General features: G+C 41.8%; 1 protein-coding gene across 20 annotated transcripts in view; it reads left to right on the top strand.

Annotated features, from left to right (window-relative positions):
* Nucleotides 1–22,238, top strand: part of Cpeb3 (cytoplasmic polyadenylation element binding protein 3) — a 188,280-nt gene that overhangs the window by 135,016 nt on the left and 31,026 nt on the right. For 19 of the 20 annotated variants that reach the window (NM_001290827.1, NM_001290828.1, NM_198300.3 and 16 more), the window contains 2 exons: nucleotides 4,314–4,432; nucleotides 18,231–18,345. In NM_001290827.1, the coding sequence (NP_001277756.1) occupies nucleotides 4,314–4,432; nucleotides 18,231–18,345 (234 nt within the window). The remainder of the gene's footprint in view (nucleotides 1–4,313; nucleotides 4,433–18,230; nucleotides 18,346–22,238) is intronic. The other variant, XR_003952770.1, reaches the window with a different exon arrangement.

Here is a 22,238-nt window from a genome sequence, read left to right as displayed (position 1 = left end):
GGGCTTCCCATTGGCCACTATGTCTTAGAAAACCCCATACACCTCAGTTGTCATTTATGAAACTGGAGGTATTTTATGAATTTGTGTCTGTTACTGACTCAGAGTACAGGAAATAAAGAAGAGAGGTTTTGGCCAAAACTAAACCAAAAAAAAAAATTATATGTCTTTCAAACTAATAGAACCTGCCATCAAACTTGTGATTACAAGAACACTATTTATAGGCTTTTATTAAGGGGTATATATTAAAACTAGCAAATAAACTTACATCTGTCAGTTCTTTCTTGGAAATGGGCTAATGATATTGAAAGCAGATATCCAGCCAGTTTAATGTTTGGTACTATTCAGCCTATCGAGTGATTTTAATTAAGGCTTACTTTGATATCTAGATCATTTCCATCGATTCCCCAGATACTTTGTAAATGCAGAGTAGAAAGGAGCACATATCATTCACATGAGTTACAATTTTATGAGGTCATAACAACAACTCAATGTTAATTTTACACACACCATAAATTGGAATTGGGGCTGGAAGGAGCCTCTGTGGTTAAGAGTACTTGCTGTTCCTCCAGAGGACCCAAGTTCAATTCCAGAATCCACATTAGCTGACTCCTGTAATTGTCACTTCAGGGAATCCAACACTGCTGCCCTCCTCAGGCCCCACTCATATGCACTGCTCAGATGCAGACACACATGCACATATGTAATTTAAAGTCATAAAAAAATGAATGGACATTTCTTTAAGTGCTTCTCAGCCATTCGAGATTTCTTTGTTGTGAATTTTCAGTTTAGTTCTATACCCCATTTTTTTGATTGGGTTGTTTGGTTTCTTGGTGGTTAGCTTCTTGGGTTCTTTATATATTTTGGATATTAGCCCTCTATCGGATGTTAGGTTAGTAAAGATTTTTTTTTCTCCAATCTGTAGGTTGCCTATTTGTCCTATTGACTATGCCCTTTGCCATATAGAAGCTTTTCAGTTTCATGAGGTCCCATTTATCCATTCTTGATCATGAACCATTGGAATTCTGTTTAGGAAATTTCCCCCTGAGCCACTGAATTCAAGGCTCTTTCCCACTTTCCCTTCTGTTAGATTCAGTGTATCAGGTTTTATGTTGAGGTCCTTGATCCACTTGGACTTCAACTTTGTGCAAGGTGACAAATATGGATCTATTTTCATTTTTCTACATACAGACTACCAGTTACACCAGCACCAATTATTGAAGATGCTTTCTTTTTTTCCATTGTATATTTTTGGCTCCTTTGTCAAATATCAAGTGATTCTAGCTGTGTGGTTTTATTTCTGTGTCTTCAGTTCTATTCCATTGATCAACCTGTCTGTCTCTGTACCAGTACCATGCAGTTTTTATCACTATTGCTCTGTAGAACAGCTTGAGGTCAGGGATGGTGAATCCCCCAGAAGTTCTTTTATTGGTTTTTGGTTTGTTTGTTTGTTTTGTTTTTTTGTTTTTGGGTTTTTTGTTTGTTTGTTTGTTTTTGAGACAGGGTTTCTCTGTATAGCCCTGGCTGTCCTGGAACTCACTTTGTAGACCAGGCTGGCCTCGAACTCAGAAATCCGCCTGCCGCTGCCTCCCGAGTGCTGGGATTAAAGGCATGGGCCACCACGCCTAGCTAGTTCTTTTATTGTTAAGAGTTGTTTTCACTATTCTGGGTTTTTTGTTTTTCCAGATGAATTTGAGAATTGCTCTTTCCATGACTTTGTAGAATTGTGTTGGAATTTTGATGGGGATTGCATTGAATCTATAGATTGCTTTTGGTAGGATGGCCATTTTTACTTTGTTAATTTTACCAATCCATGAGCAACAGTCAGGGCAGACCAGGACAGGGATAACAACTGGACTGTAACAAAAAGATTAAAGAAAAATAAAAATAAAATAAAATAAACAATGTATAACAGAAAGTCAACACTTGTATGATAGTGTGATATTCCCATTTTTTTGTACATATATTATCCAACAGGTTAATATTGCTGTAAGATAAAAGGACAAATGTGTTCATTTTACAGAAAAAAGACCGATGAGATTCAAATGTTTTCTATTACAGTAAATGTTTTCATCACTTATGACCTCAAACCAGCCACTTAATCACTACATACAGTTCTCTGAACTGTGAAAAAGAATTAAAAATAGTACCTGCTTTGTAGGCCAGGAAGACCGAATGAGCGCATAAGCACAAGGCCTGTCCATCAGTACTTGGTGTATCTAAATGCTCACTAACTGTTAGCCGCCATTATCACACAGCTAGTAAATGTTATGGTAGTAAAAGACTTACACCCAGATCCTGACTCCTAATCCATAATTATTTGTCATTCCAATGGCCAATAGACATGATGATCAGAAAGATAATTCTCCTTTAAAAAGAAAAAAGGAACTGAAAAAGAAGTGTTTGGATCTCCCAACACAATGCAATAAAAAACGTTTAAGAAGAGAGAGGCACCAAGTCTCAGAATCGGATCACTCCATTGTGCTTATGCATCGGCTTCTCATCACGTGGTGCCACAGATTATATAACTATTCCATGTCAGCTTAAAATTATGTTGCAAACAAGGTGTCAAGGCCCATGCTAGTCAGGCCAACTCTCCTAAAGCTGAAACAGGAAGATGTCAAGTTTGAGGCTAGTCAGGGTTACACATCCAGTTTTAGGCCAGCCTGGTATAGCCAGACCCTGTCTCAACAAGGAAATATCATACACACACACACACACACAAACAAAACAACCCCCCACCACTGACTATGTCCATGGAAATCCTTCAGTTAATATTGATGTTTGCCAGTCAAAGTGAAGATAGTAAATGGTTGTCGGTATTCCCTGGAGACGGAACATCTGTACCAAAATCCTCTCCCATCCCACCCCAGGGCTCAGAGAACATCTATCCAGGAAGACAAGGCCGAAAGAATATAAAAGCCAGAGGATGGAGAAGAGGCCTATGACTGCTGTCTTTGGGATATGACATGGTCATTGCACTCATGAATTCACCACAGCTTTGGTTATTTGCATAGGACTAAGCCAGTCAAAATTCCAGCCCACCTTAGCTAACAGCTGAGGAGCTATTAGCTGTTGGGGGCTACTGGCTGTGGGAAATTAATTTTTCTTTCAGAGTGTGCCACTGGTAGTTTGCCGATGTTCCAGTAGATGGCCTCGCACCTGTACACATGTGGGCATACCTAATTGGACTCTGTAGGTTGTTTCAAAAAGAGGGTGAGAGAGAGGAGAAGGAGAAGAGAGAAGGAGCAGGAGGAAAGAAGGAAGCGGGAAGGAGGAGGAGGAGAAAGAAGAAGAAAGAGGGAGAGAACGGCATAAGCTGGGTGGGGACTTGTTGGGAAGGGTCTAGGGGTGCTGGAGGAGGAGAGGAGGTGGGTACAATTAAAGCATCGTATACTAGTATGGAGCTTACAAAGAAGGAATAGTAATGAAATATATCTTTAAAAGCTTTAAGAGAAAAAACTGCATTTGTAGTTTGTAGCTTCTCTCAGGAGAATACTCTTTGGGGAAAGAGCACCGGTAATGTGCAAATACACACCAGGCCGCTGGGCTGGTTAAACAGCAGCTTTGGGAAGTATAACTCACATAGTGTACAGTTCATCAAGTCAATGTGTGTTATTCAGTAGTTTTCCATATGCTCTCAGGCTTGTACAGCCATCAGTCACCAGGATCAATTCCACCACACCAACTCCTCTAGTTATAGGTAGCCATTAATCTGTGTTTTATTGTGATTTGCCTCTTCTGGACATGGTGTTTTCTGTCTGGCTACTTTCACTTAGTACAGTATTTTAGTATTTTCCCTGCTGTGCACTAATCAAGATTGTTGCTTACTGGATGGAAATGATGCTTATTTCCTGGATACTATTTGTAGCTTGCACCATTCACAGTGTACCTTAATGATGAGACCTATTTTGTGGAAATTCCATAAAGGTATCTGAACTTGCTCTCTTGAGTAGTTCTGAAAATTAAACGAAGTGATGTTAGAGCAGCACCCAGATGTCAGAGTAGCATGTGATTTAATCAAGCAAGACAATTGTCTGTATGCACCAAGTACAGTGCCTAGCACAGCAGGGTCTTAGGTCCCTTTGCCCCACTTGAACATCCAGGGATTAGTAAGAATTTACTAACAGTGGCACAACAGGCTTCCTAATTTGTAGTCCAGACTAGTCTGTAACTCCTTATGTAGCTCAGGTTAGCACACATGGCAGCCCTCCTGTCTCAGCCTCCTGAGCACTGAGAGTACAGATAATATTCTCACTACAGCTTTTAGGGTGAAGTACTGATCTCTCCCACCGTTTTGTTTCTTTCTCCCCAAGGCTATGCTTTCCTGCTGTTCCAGGAGGAGAGCTCAGTGCAAGCTCTGATAGATGCCTGCCTGGAGGAGGATGGGAAACTGTACCTGTGTGTGTCCAGCCCAACCATCAAGGATAAACCGGTAAGTGATGCGGAGTCAGCTGCTGCTTTCCCAGCGTGTGTATGTAGCTTCTCCTGGTCATAGAAATGCAGTAATTAGGAGCCTAGTGCCTGGGTTGACCTTGCTGTGTAGAGCTAAGATTGTTGCTGATGATGAGAAGTTAGGTAAAAAGTACTCAAATTCCATGTTTCACTTTTGAGACCAGGGGTAAATAAATGGGTCCTTGACATCCACTTAAAGCTTGGTAAGCTAACTGCTATTTAGACACTGAATTGAGGTGGACGATGCTCTTAGTGGTTCTGACAGCTCTTTTCTGTCATTATTTCAAATCAAGGACAAGAGGAATTTATTTTTTAATGTCCTTGAATATATGCTTTATGCTGGGTTGTATCACAGCTACCTGATGGGTGGGCCAGCAGGTCACACTCTAAATGGACAGTTTCAGCAGGGCAGGAGAAGGGCTGGGCAGAAAGCATGGCGCTGACACTGTAAACAAGTGTGTGCTCGTCCAGAGTTTGTGGCTAAGAGCCTGTGACTTCTGAGCTATTGTAGTGAGTAGAGAAGGGTCAAGACTGTGTTCAAAAATTTTAAAAATAAAATAAAATAAATAAGCAAATTCACCAGGGGCGGGGCGGGGGGAGACTGTGTTCAAAGCAGAAGAAAGGAATCTAGTTAACTGGCAATGGTAGGAATCCATGGGAAGTTGGCAGGGGCAGAGTGGGATGAGTTTGTGTGTAAAGGCTCAGTCCTCAGGGTGGGAAACAGCAAAAATATCAATGTGAAATGAGTGGGCAAGTGGCTATAGCTCTATCTAGGGCCTAGAGCAGCCACTGCACGCTTTCATCAGAGATATTGGGGCTCACTTGTTTAGCTAAGTATATTCTCAGAAGTGTGTCTATGAAGACTTGGGTTAGATGTGTGAGCTTGAGTCTTGACTCCATTACTTAGAACCAATACTGAGTAGCCATCCTGTCATTTCCTAAACTAGAAAATAGGAAAAACAAGTCATTCTTTGCTGGGTTTTTTGAGAGAAAAATGAATGTGGAAGCACTCAGTAGAGAGCAGGTACTTGTACAGACTAACTCTCTGCTGTCTGTCAGTCAGTCAGTCACAGTGATGTGGTTCAGGACAGGTCAGTTAGAGCTCAGCCCTGTGGCCATACCTTCTGGGAAGAACAGGGCTTCCCACTGGGACTTGGCCAGGAGAATTTGTATCTAAGTAGAAGGGGGAATTACTACAGAATGGGATTATTGAGTCATGGCAGAAAAGTTAATAGAGAAAAAGAAATAAGGATTTGAGACATTTTAAAAGTGTCATTGTAATTGTTGGTTCTGGGTCCATTGCCACATTTTGATAGCAGTCATGACATTGTTGAATGTTGTACAGGTGGGGAGACAATAGCGAGGGGAAGTGGGGAACCTGTGTTAACCTTGAGCTTTATTTCAAAGCTGTGTGCATGGTGTGGGAGATGTGAAGGCTTACTGAGAGAAGATCATGTAATACATCATCTGAATAACAGTTAAACCAAAAATTACTTAAGTCCCTTTAGAGTTGTATGATTAGAAACTTTCTACCAAATATAGCAGTGAGCTGTCTTTAACAGTCAATCTGCAGAGATGCCCCTAGCATTCAGTGAGAAGGCAGCAAGCGTGAACTAGGAAGGCTATGGCAGAAGGAGCCACTCATTGTCAGAGAGGGTGCAACCCATTTTATATGTAAAAAGGCAAAGGGAGAGAGGTGCATGGTGACATCATCATGCCCACACTAGAGAACAAACTGTAGGACTGAGATGAGACGAGATGAGCTCAGGGCTCAGAACTCCATGTCACTGGCTCCGTAGGCTAGAGGAGGAGATGTCTGTAGGGCAGGCCCGCACCTGGACAAGATGTATCTTGAGAGGAGAGCAAATTAATCATTGCAAACATATGTGGCATGGAGATATTACCATTGCTTCTTAGTGTTTGCACTCTAAATACGTGCATTACTCCAGACTTTAAGGACTTTGAAAATGATTAGTATAATCTTCTCTCCTGGAAATGCTTATGAGAAACTAGCTTTCAACTGTTACTTCACATTCCACCTGATCACAGTGTGCCTTACCTGAGCTAGAGAAGGAGTTGTCCTGCAGATAAATTCTGATGGTGACTATCCAAAAACATGTTTATTTGATCCAGCCATACTCAGAATTTCCAGCATTAATAGTTGGTATAAAACATAGAAAGAGAACCTCTTCCTCTTGGTTTCTCTACTTTGAATGAAATACATTCCATGGTAGAGCGCAGAGCTTTTGTCACTAGTGTTGCAACTTCTTTCTGGGCGTTAGCTTTCCACCCAGTATTCCCAGCTTCATTTAGACACACTAGGCTAGTGCCTCATATACACCCCAGCTCATGCAGATGGATGTCCCAAAGGCTAGAATTATCCTTCCAGACTCAGTGGAGGACCTTGGAAATAGGCGCTCACAGCTCCTCGTTGCTCCATGCCTTAGGCTGTCTAGCTTTCATGTTCTACCCTTCAGGATGCTAGTGCCCTGACTGTGATATTTAAATCTTTCTGACTATCAGAATAAAAAGTAGGTGGAGATATATCAGATTCCAAAGTTACCTTGAAGATTTTCCTACCCTTTCTCCTTTTTCTCAAATCAAATCCCTCTTCCAGTTTAGTGAATTAAGTTATTTAGATTGTTTTCCCAGTACAGCGCCCAACAGAAAAGTCTGCTCTAAACTATCTTGTCCAGGATGATGCTTGTTTTAAATCAATTGAATCCCAAACTGATGGGTTTTAGGGTATATTGGATAGGTGGTTTTGATCAGTGATTTCCTTTCCTTAAATGATTCTATATAGATTGTCTGTGTATAGCTTTGGGTCTGAAAGGCAGCAGAAAGAACTATGTTGGTTGCCTGATTATTTTGACTCTTTATTCCCAAAGGAAAAGAGAGATTGGCAAGGGCAGAGCTGCTGTGGGTTCAAGATCTGTAACTGCCTCCTTCCTATAGAACGAGGAGCTCCAAGTTCCTCAGCCCAGGCACCCCACGTGACAGTGAGGCAGGGGGATGCCATGCACAGCAGTCTCTCCCAAGAAGGTGACAAAATATGAGTAGTCTGACCCTGAAGGTTCTAAACAACAAACTATAGAGCAGGTGTCCTGGATGAGTCCACAGAGAGAGAAGAAGCACAGACAGAAGACGGGAGGGCACGGAGATGATAGAGTCTCACTGTTTTGTCTTGAGATTGGGCACTGGGTCTTACCATGGAATTCTGGCTGACTTGGAACTGATTTGTAGATCAGCCTGATACCAAAGATCTGCCTGCTTCTGCCTCCCAACTATTGGAACAAAAACGTGAACAACCATGCCTGACAGTGATTCTTGCTTCTAAAATGGACTGACTTGAGTTATGCGACAGGAAACACCTTGAAAAGAATTTAAACTGCATTACCAAGCTGACATGTACTTATGTAGGTTAGTTTTTTGGACTATTTCTCAGGTAGCATGGCCATTCACTTACACATTGAAAAACAAAATTCAATGGAAAGAATGATAGCGACAGAGAAGCTGGAGTTAGATGCTAATTACTGTTTCAGTTCTTTTTCAAATATATTTTAATTGATTTATTTTGTGTGCTTGTGTGCATGGTGAGGGGGGCATATGTGAGTCAGAGGACAACTCTGTAGCGTTAGCTCTCTCCTTCCACCGTGTCAGTCCTTGGAGTGGAGCTCTGATCATCAAGAGGTGGTGGTTAAGTGTCTACCTGATGAGCCATCTGACTGGCCCCTTGTTTCAGCTCTTAATTCTGTCTAGTCTGTCATTCTGGTCTCTCTTGACCTACTTATGTGCATGTCCATGGAATTTCTATCACTGTTAGTTGTTCTTCCTTAGTTATAGAAACAGTCCAGGTTTTTTTTTGCCTAGGCATTGAGAGCTTTCCAGTCTAGCTTCAGTTTCCCTCCCAACCGTTTTTTGCTTTTTTTTTCTGACCTTCATATTTATTTACCTTCCCTTTTCTTTCATGTGTATGTGTGGAGTGCATGCATGTGTGTAGAATGTTTTGATATGTGTGTGTTTGCAAATATGTACATAAGGAGGCATAAGATAAATAGTGAACATCTTTCTTCATCACTCTCCAACTTAATCGTTGAAGCAGTGTCTCAGTCAGATCCGGTGCTCAACAACAAGGCTAATCTTGCTAGCCAGCTTACTCAGGGCTCCTCTGTTCCACTTCCTGAGACTGGCATTATAGGCAAACTGGCATGCCCACCTGGATTCTAGCGACCTGAACGCCACTCCTCTTGTCTGTACAGCAAGCCCTTTAATGACTGAGCCATCTCCCTCTCCTGTGCCCTCATATTTTAATCAAACTGAATATTTTTGTTTCTGTCTCAAGGTCAAATTCCTACCCTTACTTCAAAACCTTTCTCAAATGCTATGAACTTTCCACTGATTATTTTACTGTCTATAAAAATTATACCTACTATAGCAGTTATCAAAACGAACATACGAACAAGCAAAATCTTTCCAGAAAATGAACCTGGGAAAAATAAGTAAAAGCTTTGCTCACTGCTTATCTCCTAAGACCACGTCACCCCCCATGACTGCCTCCGAGCCAGAGCTTTAGTTTTGGTTTGGCTCAGTTAAATCTGGGTTTGTAAATCCATCTTAGAACCCTTGGCTAAGTCATATTGTCATGTGCCACCTAGGAAGTCATTAACAATTTTTACCTTAATTTCCTTAATTGTTCTTTGAATTCTTAATCTTGATCATGATTTGGGTACCTTCTTCCAAGAATTTCTCCAAAGAAGGAAATCCTTGTCTGAAATAAGAGTATGGAATCTCCTTTTTTGTTCTTAGTCTATGAACTTGCAAGTGGGTCCAGAGCTTCTCAGAGATGCTCTATGCCTGTTCCACAAAGGTAAAGTGGCAGTTCTATGTAGCCAGGGTGCCACATAGAGACCAGTGAACAAGACAGCCAGTGCTTTCCTTCAGGGACTGCATTCAGTGTTCACCTACATGTATTCTAAAGAACACATGTCCAGTCGACGACCATCTTGAAAGTCTCACCATTGATTGCTCTTACCTTGTGCACTTTATGTTAAGTTTCTCCTTTAATTAAAAGTTCTATATCCATAAAATATTTGAGAAACATTGATTTTATTCAGGCTGTAAAAGTATCTTACAATATATAAAAAATGTATGTAATATTGTATAATATTCTCTAACCCTGCATTGTATAGCCCTGCTTTAGACATGGCACTTATATAGATCCCTGTGAAATTAGTTATCTGAAACCCTAACAAGCAATAGGCTTCCTCCCAGGAAAAACTCAGTAACGTGATTGGGTTTTATTTTTATTTCTATTTCTTTTTTTTTTTTAAACTATGTGTATGTATGCCACAGTGAGTAGGTTTATGCACGTAAGTGTAGTGCTATGCTAAGGTCAAAAGAGGGCATCATATTCCCTGGTGCTGTAGGCACTTGCTGGCTGTCTGCTGTGGGTTCTGGGAATCAAACTCAGCCAGACACTGCCAGTGCAGCAAATGCTCTTAACCACTGAGCCACTGCTCCTCCAGGCCCCCAACCCAAATGTTTATAAGTGAATTCCTCTAAACTGTTAACAACATCCCTTCTTAGTACCATGGAGCTGTAAATACACGGGGATAGAAACATTGGACCAAAATGTTTTGCTTGGGTACAACATTGTTTGAGGCATGAGTCTGGAATTTAAAATAGCCAAATAACAGAGCTAGTTCCATTGCTAAGTTAGGGGGTAGAGAGAGAGAGAGGGAGGGAGAGAGAGGGGGGAGGGGAGAGAGAGAGGAGAGAGAGACACTGAGACTCTGAGACTGTTTTGTGCTAGCAAGGAATATTTTGCTAGCCATTTCCTTTTTTCTTTCTGGTGGTGCCGGCACATGCATGGGGCACCATGGTCATTCTAGGCAAGTCCTCTGCTACTGGGCCTTCAGCCACTGCTGGTCGTTTCTGATGCACAGAGGATAGGCAGAATCGAGTTTGGAGAGAAGAGACTGGTTGCTTACTAGTAGAAATAGACTTTCAGCCCACCAGGAAGCTGTGGCTCCAGCCAGTGACCTACAGGACAGGAAACCTCACAGGTTTGCAGGATAGTTACTGTGAAGTCAGATAATCCTGGATTTCAGTCTTGAAATGACTTAATTTTCATGGTTGTTAAGTCATTTTTATTGTATATAATTCTAGTAAGGCTAAGTGTGACTCTAGAAAACACATAGGATGTATTTTCTCTTACTTTGTCTTAGTGAGTATTAGTTTACAAGGAATTCATATGCTTTTAAAAAGTCACCCAGGGGCTGGAGAGACGGCTCAGTAGTTAAGAGGACTGGCTGTTCTTGCAGAGGACTAGGGTTCAATTCCTAGCACCAACATGGTAACTCACAACCATCTGCAACTTCAGTTCTAGGACATCTAATGCCTTCTTCTGCCCTCTGCACCACCCACGTGCACATAGGGCACATACGTGTAAGAAAGCACTCATACATATTAAACAGGTGAATATTTTTAAAAGGGTTTCATCATCTTAACCACCCCCAAAAAATGAAGTCATAATAAAGTTTGTGCCATCTTGGGGGACAAGAAGAGAAAGAAATGTATAGCTCAGACATGCACTTGGGTGTGAAAAGTGCTGGTGGTTTCAAACCGCATCAGTTGTCGTGTTTTCTAAGTGACGTTTGGTGATGGTGAGCCCAAAGTCATTCTGATGTCCTGATTAGCCTGTGACTTAGCGACATCAGAAGCAGGCACAGAAAGTGAGCCCAGGCCCTACAGTATCCACTGGTAACCGACATAGTGTATGCCCGTGTCTCCAGAAGTTGAATGAGTAGCATGTTTTAAGAGCTGTGGAAGAGCAGTAGCCAAGCTGGTGTGGTGGGCCTACCTGTAATCCCAGTACTTGGGAGGCCAGACCAAGAAGGTCTCGAGGTTGAGAACAGAGTGGGATGTACAGTGAGACACTCTCAAAAAGGGGGTACAGAAGAAAGAGTACCCGTTATTCCTCAAATCTGCACATAGAGTTCATTAAGGCTGGATACTTTACTGGGCAGTTGGGCCACACACAGGTGTATGAGCTCAGCCTCAAAGGACCCTGGCTGTAACAGTGGGAAGTAGGTGTGTGACAGGAAGTGAACTAAGGAGCTGCAGGTACTCTGAGAGATGCCATAGGGAGTATGTGAGACTGGGAGTCATGGATGGAGAAGAATGTGCCGATGTTATGACTTGGTCAGGAAAGGGTTCGCTTGCGTCTTTTGACTGTAGTATTTCATTAATAATGACTTTACTAACTCAAGGGTATGCATTACATAACCTTTTTTGTAGTATCATTTGTTCATTCTCTCTCTCTCTCTCTCTTTTTTTTTTTTTTTTTTTGCTAAGCATCCCTATGAAAGAGTACACAAAATGCCATGCTTCATTAGTAGTTGACGGCCCCTGACGGGCTATGAAGCCTTGCATGGAGTGAGCACTACAGCTTAGCGCACGTTGCAGGGCTTAACTTACTGTACCTGGTGGAACACCTGGAGCATGCTGGAAGCACAAGACAGAATTTCCCAGTATTATTTATTGCTCCCTGTCTAGAAAGAATTTTGACTCTTTTGATGAAGTTCCCTGGAGCGTTTTTGTTTTGTTTTGTTTTGTTTTTTTGTCTGAGGATCAGTTAGACCAGTGGTTCTCAGCCTTCCTAATGCTGCGCCCCTTTAATACAGTTCCTCATGTTTGCTACTTCACAACTATGATCTTGCTAATGTTATGAATCGTAATGTAAATATCTGTGTTTTCCGAAGGTCTTAGGAGACCTCTGTGAAAGGGTCATTCCACTCCCAAAGGAGTTGTAACCCACAAGTTGAGAAGAACAGCTGAGTTAGAGGGTTAGAGTCACAGCTTTTGGCCTGCAGCCCCAGAGCCATGTAGGATACAGATCTCTTACCAAAGCCAAGGACTGATCAGTTATCAGGCTCTGTTCTTTCTCCTTCTCTTGAGAGTTACCCGGGTTGTCGCCTGGTACAGAAGAACACTTGAGACTAATAGATGGCATCTACTCTTGGAAATTAGCTGATTTGTTTATTACTATCTAAGAAATGAAAATTAGCTCAAAATGAAATACCAAATATATATGTGCTTTGAAAAGTTTAATTCCCCAAATACTGCTGCTATGGCTGTTAGTTTCTGTGTTTAATAATAAAAAGAGCCCTTATACCATGAAAGAGGCAAAGACACTTTACAAACTATAAACTCTTTCTGCTTCTGCTGACTCTTTCTGTTTCTGCTGTCACACTTTAGTGATTTGGTGAGGGCTGTGGTACTTAAAATAGAATTGCTGACAGCTGACATGGGTCGGAGTCCATCCCTTCAACTGACACAGCCGTTACAGCTATATGTCAGGGGACTTGGTTTAGCTGACTCATCCTGGCTGGATGAGTTTGGGATGCTGCCACTTGCTGTGGAGAGCATTCCTGATGGTTCTGCACTATTGTTGTTCTGTTTCATGTAAAATGAAAGGATTGTAGGATTGGGGGGAGAAAAATAGTCTTTTTCTTGAAGAGTAGGGACTTTGAAGGGTATGGGGGGAGAGCTCAGGAAATTACAAAAGGGGGTTAGAGTTGACTGTGTCTCAACTCTGAGCTTTGTAGGGGAGAGCTAACAGCCAGATGACTGGGGAGGAAGTATCCGCTCTGGTACTTGAGCTGACCGTGGAACTGCAGTGCTGACTTTTGAGTTCCTTTGGGAAAAACAGATGGAACAAGACACCTTGCAGTAGAATATTTGTGTGGTGGGCGTTTATAACGTACAGTGGTAACCAGGAGGATGAAGTATAAAGCAAGGTGTTCCAAATGAGTGCCCAGAATTAGTGATCTACACTAATTTGAATCTAAATAGAGAATTCTAGAATTGTAGGAAGGCTAAATGATGTTTTAAAATACACTTGAGTGCATGCACACACTCTCGAACACACACACACACACACACACACACACACACACACACACACATACACACACACACACACATAACAAAAAACTTGAAGCCCTTTTCTATTTGTTCTTCCATTTCCCTCCCTCCCTCCCTCCCTCCCTCCCTCCCTCCCTTCCTTCCTTCTTTTCTTTTCTTTTTTCAAGACAGGGTCTCTCCATGCAGCCCTGGCTGGCCTAGAACTCTATGTAGACCACGAGGCTCAAACTTGAGAGTTTTTGCCTGCCTCTTCTTCCCAAGTGCTGGGATTAAAGGCCTGTGCCAGTGTGCAAGGCCATTGTGTTTTCTTTTATTCTGTTATTAAAGATAGAACAAAAATGTACATTTACACTTTAATTTGGAAGTTTTTGTTAATTTTCATTGAACTCTTTAGTTAGTGATTTTTATATGCCTTATGTCTAAACAAGTGATCCATGTTGCACTTTTAATGTTTTTCTTAGTAGTTGGCTTGCACTTAATTCTATTAATCACCTTTCGTTTTCAGTAAATAAAATTTTAGTTTTTAATTTAGATCCAGTATTTTACTCTTTATTAATCGTAAATATAACTGAACTGATTTGGTAACATATATTTAATTAAGGTTAGTTTGATAACTTTTAATTCTTCGGACATCTGTTTAATATTTAAATATATTAACTAATTTGCTACTATTAAATTTACTCTTAACTACTTAAAGTTAATTTCTGTAGAAGTAACCTTTTCAAAACAATAACGGTTCATCACTCAGTAGAGTACTTTGGTGTAGGACAGTGATGCTCAAATTTGAACATTATGTTTGTTATATTTAAAAGTTGCATAAGGGGGCTGGAGAGATGGCTCAGTGGGTAAGAGCACTGACTGTTCTTCCGAAGGTCCTGAGTTCAAATCCCAGCAACCACATGGTGGTTCACAACCATCCGTAATGAGATCTGACGCCCTCTTCTGGTGTGTCTGAAGACAGCTACAGTGTACCAACATATAATAATAAATCTTAAAAAAAAAAAAAAAAAAAAAAAAATGGGGCTGGTGAGATGGCTCAGTGGGTAAGAGCACCCGACTGCTCTTCCGAAGGTCCAGAGTTCAAATCCCAGCAACCACATGGTGGCTCACAACCATCCGTAATGAGATCTGACTCCCTCTTCTGGTGTGTCTGAAGACAGCTACAGTGTACTTACATATAATAATAAATAAATCTTAAAAAAAAAAAAAAAAAAAAAAAGTTGCATAAAAATAACTTGGGATATGCTATGTTTCGCAATGTTGAACAGATTTCTTGCCTGTAGACTTCCTTAAAGTTTTCAATTAAGTACATCAATGAATGTCCTGAAACTCCAAGAAGATAATCTACAGCTTTCCCCAAATAGCCGTCTTCTGACACAGCAACCCCTAGGACATGCACTCTGTAGAAGACACATTGGGAGACCTCAGAAGGGGGAATTCACACTTTTACCAATAACTGTGGGTTTTATTAGTGTTGCATTCCTTCACGGTTACTCTGTGGCATAAATAAATGTTTATACCAGCAAGCTTTGTGTAAAACAGATTACTGATTCAAACGTTAAGAATTCAGAAGACACATAGTTCAGCCAAACATCAATTTCACGGTCCTCAGGAAAGCCTTCTTAGGAATGCATAATTCAAAAAAGAAACTAAAAGAAAATAAGTTTTGTAATTTTCTTTTGTAAGTGCTTTTCTTGAGCACTGCCACCATCAGGGAGGCACGAGTTGCGTGGAAGTAGCTTGTATCTCAGAGAGAGCAGCCATTGTGAGAGGGAGAGCCTCAACCCACTGCCACATTACTCTGCTAATGCAGAGTGCACTGATGCTGGCCTATGTCAACTTTTCTTTAGTTCTGTAGGGTGCCAGCTCTGAGCAGCTGTGTTCCTGGCAGCAGCTGGGAAGTGCGGGTTTGGTGAATAGGCTTGATCAGTGCTGTGTTGTAAGCCTTCTTCCTGTGTTTTTACCTAAGCTGTAAAGAATAGAGCAAAGGCATGGAGTTGTGTGTGAGGTAACGAGGTAGAGGGCAGAGCAAGTGGAGGTGGAAGGAAGACCATTGCTGACAAAAGCTGTCATCGAGACGGTTCTGGGGCTTCTGCAGTATTCTTTGACCAGCTGAACCTTACAGCTATTATAGAAGGCGCAATGTGTTTCCTGTAATGTTTATGAGACAAAACCAGCTAGATCTCTATGGAAAAGTCATGGGACTTATTTTCATTTTGATGGATTCATGATTTAAGTTTGTGGTATACAGGTATATAACTCCCCCTTTTTATTTTATGAAGATATTGTTTTAAAGTTCCACAATACCTGTTTCTCAATACCTTGTCCTTGAGGATTATAAGGAACCCCAGTAATATGGGTAATATTAAATTGTTGACAAAGCCAGCTGGATTCAGAAGTGCACAATGATAGTCTTAGCTAGATGGGAAGTTGAGGCTGGGGGATGTTTGAGCCCAGGAGTTTTTGAGACCACCCTGAGCAATACGTTGAGGCTGCAACTGAAGCACCAAGAGGGTTGGGGGGATAGTGACCATGACCAAAGTCAGCCAACAGCGTGCGAGTCCATACCTGCCATAACAGCTTTGTTAGAAGTCAGGCTGGCAGAGGGGTTCCGTACCAGAGGTACATCCCTCTTCTTAAACCTTCATCCCTCCAATATCAGGAAATTATTGTGTTTATAGTTAAAAATTAGTGATGCTCCCTCATGAAAGCATGAACCCACCTTTGTGGGAATGACAGGGCAGCAGTCATGTAGCCCAGCTAAGCACATCTTACAGAAATAGCGTTTTCTCGTACAGCAAGGAGGACCACATCCTGCAGCACTAACAGAATGGCTAACAGGCTCATGTTGTCAGGGTCTAAAGAAGAATTGAAAGTTTTGTGGTTTTTTGCTTTCTAGTAAGAGAAACAGTAAAATAAAAAAAAAATTTTTTTAAAAAGCCTAGGCTGGGGTAAGGTAACTTAGCCATTTGAAGGACTGTGGGTTGTTTCTAAGGAGCAGTACCAGTTTTAGAAAAGCTGCGGGCAGGCAGACAGAATCTGAGTCTGGCGAGGCAGGAGCACCAGGCATGCTGAGCCAAGCCACTGAGACCAGAAATGGATTCTGTGGGTGTTAAAATATGAAAAACTACCTGTTTTGTATCCTGTCTTAACCTGAGAGGGACAAAGGAGAGGCATTAATTCCTTAAAGGCAAACACCACCAGGTGGCTTCTTCTGGCTGGTCCCCAGTGGCCACCCACTTGCCAACTACCCCTCTGAGGACAGTGTCACCCTTAACCTTTTAGCATAGAAAGAGTAGCATTGATTTTGCTTTGTTTGTTTTAAACTGTTCTTTGTAATCCTGTCATGATTAAAAGGAATTTGTTTTAAGGGTAAGCTGCTAATATACTTCATTTCTTTGTGAATGATAAAATAATACAACTATGGGCAGGAAATTAAAAATCCAAATAAAAAGAAATACTTTGGGCAAGCAGTGAAGTGGTCCGTAGGTAAAGATGCTTGCCACCTGACAATGCAGAATACAAGCCTCATAACCTGAGGTCTATCTTCAGAACCCACAGAAAGCTGGAAGGAGAGAAAAATTGTCCACAAATTGTCCTCTGACTTCTACACTCATCTGACCATGCATGCACATACACCACACACACACACACACACACACACACACACACACACACACACACACACACCTGGAATGCATGCATGCCTATGCATGTATACATATACAACACACACACATTCACACTTGAATAAGAAAATTTTTCAGGGGCTGGAGAGATGGCTCAGTGGTTAAGAACACTGACTGTTCTTCCTAAGGTCCTGAGTTCAAATCCCAGCAACCACATAGTGGCTCATAACCATCCATAATGAGATCTTATGCCCTCTTCTGGTGTGTCTGAAGACAGCTACAGTGTCTTACAATAAATAAATCTTAAAAAAAAAAAAAAAAAGAAAAAGAAAGAAAGAAAAGAAAAGAAAAATTTTCAGAAATTTAGAAAAGAAAATAAGTTGTAATGATTTCTTTTTATATTCTTTAAACTTTTATGGGTTGGTGAGATGGCACAGCAGTTAAAGGTGCTTCCTACAGCAGCTACTGCCTTAGAACTGACATACTAAAAAACGAGAATGCCAACTCCTGCAACAAACAACAGCTCTCTTCCCCATCTCTGTCCCCTATCTTTGTCTCTTTCTCTGTCTCCGTCTCTCTCCTCTCCTCTCAATCTGTGTGTATGTGTGAATATGTGTCCATCTTTGTCTCTTGCATGTGAGCTCATACACACACAACATTTGCCTTTATTTAACCAACCTTGTGTAGAAAAATCAGTATAATAATTAAATTAGATACTGTTCTCTAAGTGTCAGGGTTTGCCATCTCTGTAATTGTTTGCTAACTTGAGTGTTAATCTGTGTTAAGTCATATTGTTTAAAAGGTAAATATTTTTAACTTGGGATGGTGATGAGAATTGAAAATCCAGGAATATAGATAATTCTCAGAAAGTAGTCCTAATGTTTCTGTTCCTTTTAGCTGGATTCATTACAAAAAGCTAAATGGTTATCAACACTCTGTGATGTGTTCAGATGAACTGGATTCAAAGCTCAGAATCTGCTGAAGACTACCTTTAATAACACGGGTGGTTTGTGCGGGGTTCATGATATGTGTCTGGAGCATTGAGTGGCTTCCCCAAGATAATGACACTTCATGCAGACCGTATTAAGTAATTAACTTGATTTTGTTTGGAACTTGGATGTTGTAAAAATGCACAGTGGGTGTGGTGTGTCTTGAGTCATCTTATTCTCATTTGGAGTTGATGGAAATGAAGTAAGGACCAAGTAAACGCCTTTTTTTCAGGTGCAAATCCGACCGTGGAACCTAAGTGACAGTGACTTTGTAATGGATGGCTCTCAGCCTTTGGACCCCAGAAAAACTATCTTTGTTGGGGGAGTTCCACGACCCCTTCGAGCTGGTGAGTGGAAATAGAAACAGCACAGCAAAAGCGCTGAGTCCCCAATGCCTTAGCTCTGGCTCTCCAGTCAGCCACCCTCAGCCTCAAAGGGAAGCCTGCCATGGCAGTTCACTGAGCGACGGCCTAATGGTTGAGAATCTCCCCCAAATGCTGTGTATCCTTGTGGTGTGGGAGTCGATTTCATTAAACCATTCTGTGGAAAGGGTGAGGTCTATTTAGTTCTTTCCTTTATACCCACATGTTTAAAATAATAATATCTGGCAGTGTGCACGCTCATGCCACTTAGTGTTGTTTCAGACGACAGGCACCCTGTCAGAAGTCTGCCCATGTGTCTGGGTGCCTAGGCAATCAGAAGCCAAGCTGTGGCTGGGGACTGTGCCTGGGAATCAACTTCTGCCTCTAAGCCTTCCCAGCCAGGTGGGATCTGACTAGTTCTTATGAGTTCCAGAAATGAATGATAATTTTTTAATCATGATTTTGGAGAAGCTCTTGTTTTGTGGTGGGTGTTTGGTGTAGTACTGGGGATTGAACCCATGACTTGACACAACTAGACAAGTGTTCATATCCTCAGCCCACCTTCCGCATTTATTCTGACAGCCTCACAGAGTTGCCAGGCTGGCCTGGACTCACTGTGTAGACCAGGCAGGCCTTGGAATCCTCCTTCCCCAAACTTTCAAGTGGCTGAGATTGCAGGCCTGTACCACCTGGCCCAACCTCTGCTGCTGCTGCTGTTTTGTTTCCAAGGATAAAACAGTTGTGCTGCTGAGGGCAAGCTGAGTCCTAATGAACTAGAGACTTGAGGGGGTATTGAACCGATGCTTCACTGTTTAAACCTGGAGACAAGTCATGAGCAGTGACACATGCCTGTCAGCCACGCACTCTGGAGTCTGACACAAGATGCTTTTTAAACCTGACTCTTGCCTGAGCTACCACTTACTGAGTGAATACAAAGCCAGCCTGAGCTACACAGAAAACGCTGAAGAATTCTCAACATTATTTGAATTCTAACTCCAGTCTACACATTAAAAACAAACAAAACTTTACAACTCTATAAAGGTATCTTCCTAAATTTGATGCTCACACTTGTAACTCTAGCACTGAGAGATTGAAGCAGGGAGAGTTTGAGTTTTGGGCTAAACCGAATGGGATACAATCATAATTCTATTCTGAGGAACTTTTAAAATATTTTGATTATGGTAATTTTACATTATTTCTAAAAGTCAGAGATTTTGGGGTCTGCTTTTTCTTCTAATGAAAAACTATTCCAAAAGAAAGAAAGCAAAGCAGTGAGAGCCCTCTTCCTTAGCCAACACCACTTGGTAAAATCTAGGAAGGGCCACCTCACTGGGAACAAGGAGGCTGAAACATGACGCAGCCTTTTGATCTGAGTTAGATGGGTGTTTGCACAAAGAGGTGACGTGAACAGGTGGGTGCCAAGAAGCACTCGCATCCCTTGTGACTGTCGCTGTGCGAGGCTGGAGAAGGACAGGAACCCTCACTGATATCTTTCACTGCACATGGATTTTACAGTTGGACAGTCACTGCTGTACACTGCAGTGACTACAATGCAGTGGAAGTTGTTTTAAGGTTTGACCCCTGCACTCTTTCTACATGAGAATCTTTAAAAGTCCTGAAACTGGACATGGAGACACACACCTGGAACCCTAATCAGAAGACGGTGGGCCTCCAGAGTTCCAGGCCAACTTGTCTCAGTGAAGCTGTCTAAAAACAATGCCCCACAATCATAAAAAGTACCACTAGCTTTTAACTAGTCAGGCCTTGTCTTTAAGTCACTAGAAGCGCAGCTTATAAGCTACATTGTACCCAGTGTTAAATATCAGCAGGATGCTGCAAGCTCTAGGATCAGGCAAGAATGACATCTCTGCAATCCCTGTGTTTGGAAGAAGGCAGGAGGAGCAAGAGCTCAGTATTATCCTTAGCTGCATAGTAAGCTCAAACAAGCCTTCTCGGAGTGCAGGGCGGGGGAAGTATTTTAAAAAGAATTATATCCAGGTATCTAATCAGAAATAAGATTTGTGTTCTTTGCCTAGAGAATATACCTATAATTAGGATTGAATTTCTTTTCTTTTTTCTTGGATTTCTTTTCTTTTTTAAGTTAGCTATTTTTGTCTTAATTGGTTTGTTTTGGTGGCTATATAACAGAGATCTAGTCACTCGGTCTTCTGGAAGTGTCCCTCAGCACACTTGACAGTACTTCTAGAGGGCAGCTGGTAGCTAGGTGGATAGGAAGCCCACTGTTTAATAGATAAGCCAGGGTGTGCCATCCTGAACTGAGTGAGTATCTCACTGTTGTGTTAAACAGGAAATTTTATATAGGAAACCAAAGTTTTCAGAGCAGAACACAAGAGACATATTGACAGTCGAAGACTGAGTCATATATATTCTTTAAGATTTTGAAATTTGGTCTTGAAATATTGGACTTTTTAAAAGGTTTGTTGTTTGTTTATTTGTTTATTGTGCCTGCCAGAGTTTTTGAGCAGCACATGCTCACGGGTGCCTGTGGGGGCCGAGGGCCGAGCTGGAGGCACAGGTGCTTCAGTCATGTGACATGGATGCTGGGAAAGCAGACCCGGGTCCTCTGCACAAGCAGTCAGTGCTCCTAACCCCAAGCCACTCTCCAGGCGATGAGTGCTTTCTTTACAAAGTATTCTAAAGTCCTTCCCTGGGCCTCACTCAGTAGGTCAGGCTTTGGCTGTTGGGATAAATTTCACTTTATCCTTGGCCGAAACCTGTCCTTTAACACGTCAGAGTGATTGGAATGCCCCACCTACACTATTCCTTTAGCTCCTTTGAGGTTCTTGTTTGCTTTACTTTTGACATTGTGAGATAGGGACTGTGATCACTGATCGGTTTCCTAAAGTTAGCCTGTATCCATCCTAATAGAAAGTCCTCTAAGAAGCAAGTACTGTCCTGAATGGGCTGAGGGTATCCATCTAATTAAATATTCCTACTCTTTGACAAAATCTTTTTATCTTTTTAAAATTTTATTTATTTTTTAATTTATTTATTTATTTTGAGACAGTTCTTACTCTGGTGACTGTGTGTCACCAAACTCATAATCCTCCTGCCAGGTGTGAACCGTCATACCCAGGTCAGGTTGGTAAGGGAAGTCACAGGCCTATCGAAACTAACCTGAGCATGGAGAAACCCAATGAAGAGCATATCTGGATGAGATTTCTCATCCATCAGTTGTAGGTAGAGGTCAGTGCACATCACTCTCATCTCTTGCCCCCTTTCTATTACTCCTATGAGTAACAGCAGCAAGCTAAGAGTGACTGCTCCAAATCTGGTGTTTCTTAGATCTGGATGCCTTTCACCTTGAGGGGGAAGAAAGCTGTAGGTAGATCCATCCTGCCCCCATGTGGCTAAAGTTTGCATATTCTTTAGAGTCTACAAAAGAACTAAGCAGTTTGCTTTTCTGCTGGCTACAGAGACAACCATATGCTGACCTTTGGCCATGTGATAGGAGTAACATCTTTTCCTGAATGCCCATTCAGGAAAAGCCCTACGGCATTAGGACATCTCATCTCCAGTACACACACGCCTGCACACCTCTTCACTCAGACAGTAAGTCAGTGTCAGGCTGAGGGTTGTGAAGGGACCAAGTGGAGGAGACTGAACCATCTCGCTCCCCAATGCTCTCGACTTCATTCGCATGTGCGCTTCTTTCATTCCGTCTTCTTGATTTAGGTGTCTGATTTGGGGACCACTAAAGTAACTAAGCTTTGGAATCTCTTCTTTCAAACCATGCTCTTCACTTGATGACTTCTTCCAGCATTGATCAGACTTGGCCTTGCAGAGCGGCGGCGTCTGGAGAGGCTGCTGCCTTGAGCTCCAAGAGCCTTTTATGGTGTCTCTATTACGGCGTCTCT

The sequence above is a fragment of the Mus musculus genome, chromosome 19 (genome assembly GCF_000001635.26).
Source record: "Mus musculus strain C57BL/6J chromosome 19, GRCm38.p6 C57BL/6J".
Lineage (NCBI taxonomy): Eukaryota > Metazoa > Chordata > Mammalia > Rodentia > Muridae > Mus > Mus musculus.
The sequence above is the reverse complement of the archived record's forward strand: the minus strand, read 5'-3'. Positions and strand labels throughout refer to the sequence as shown.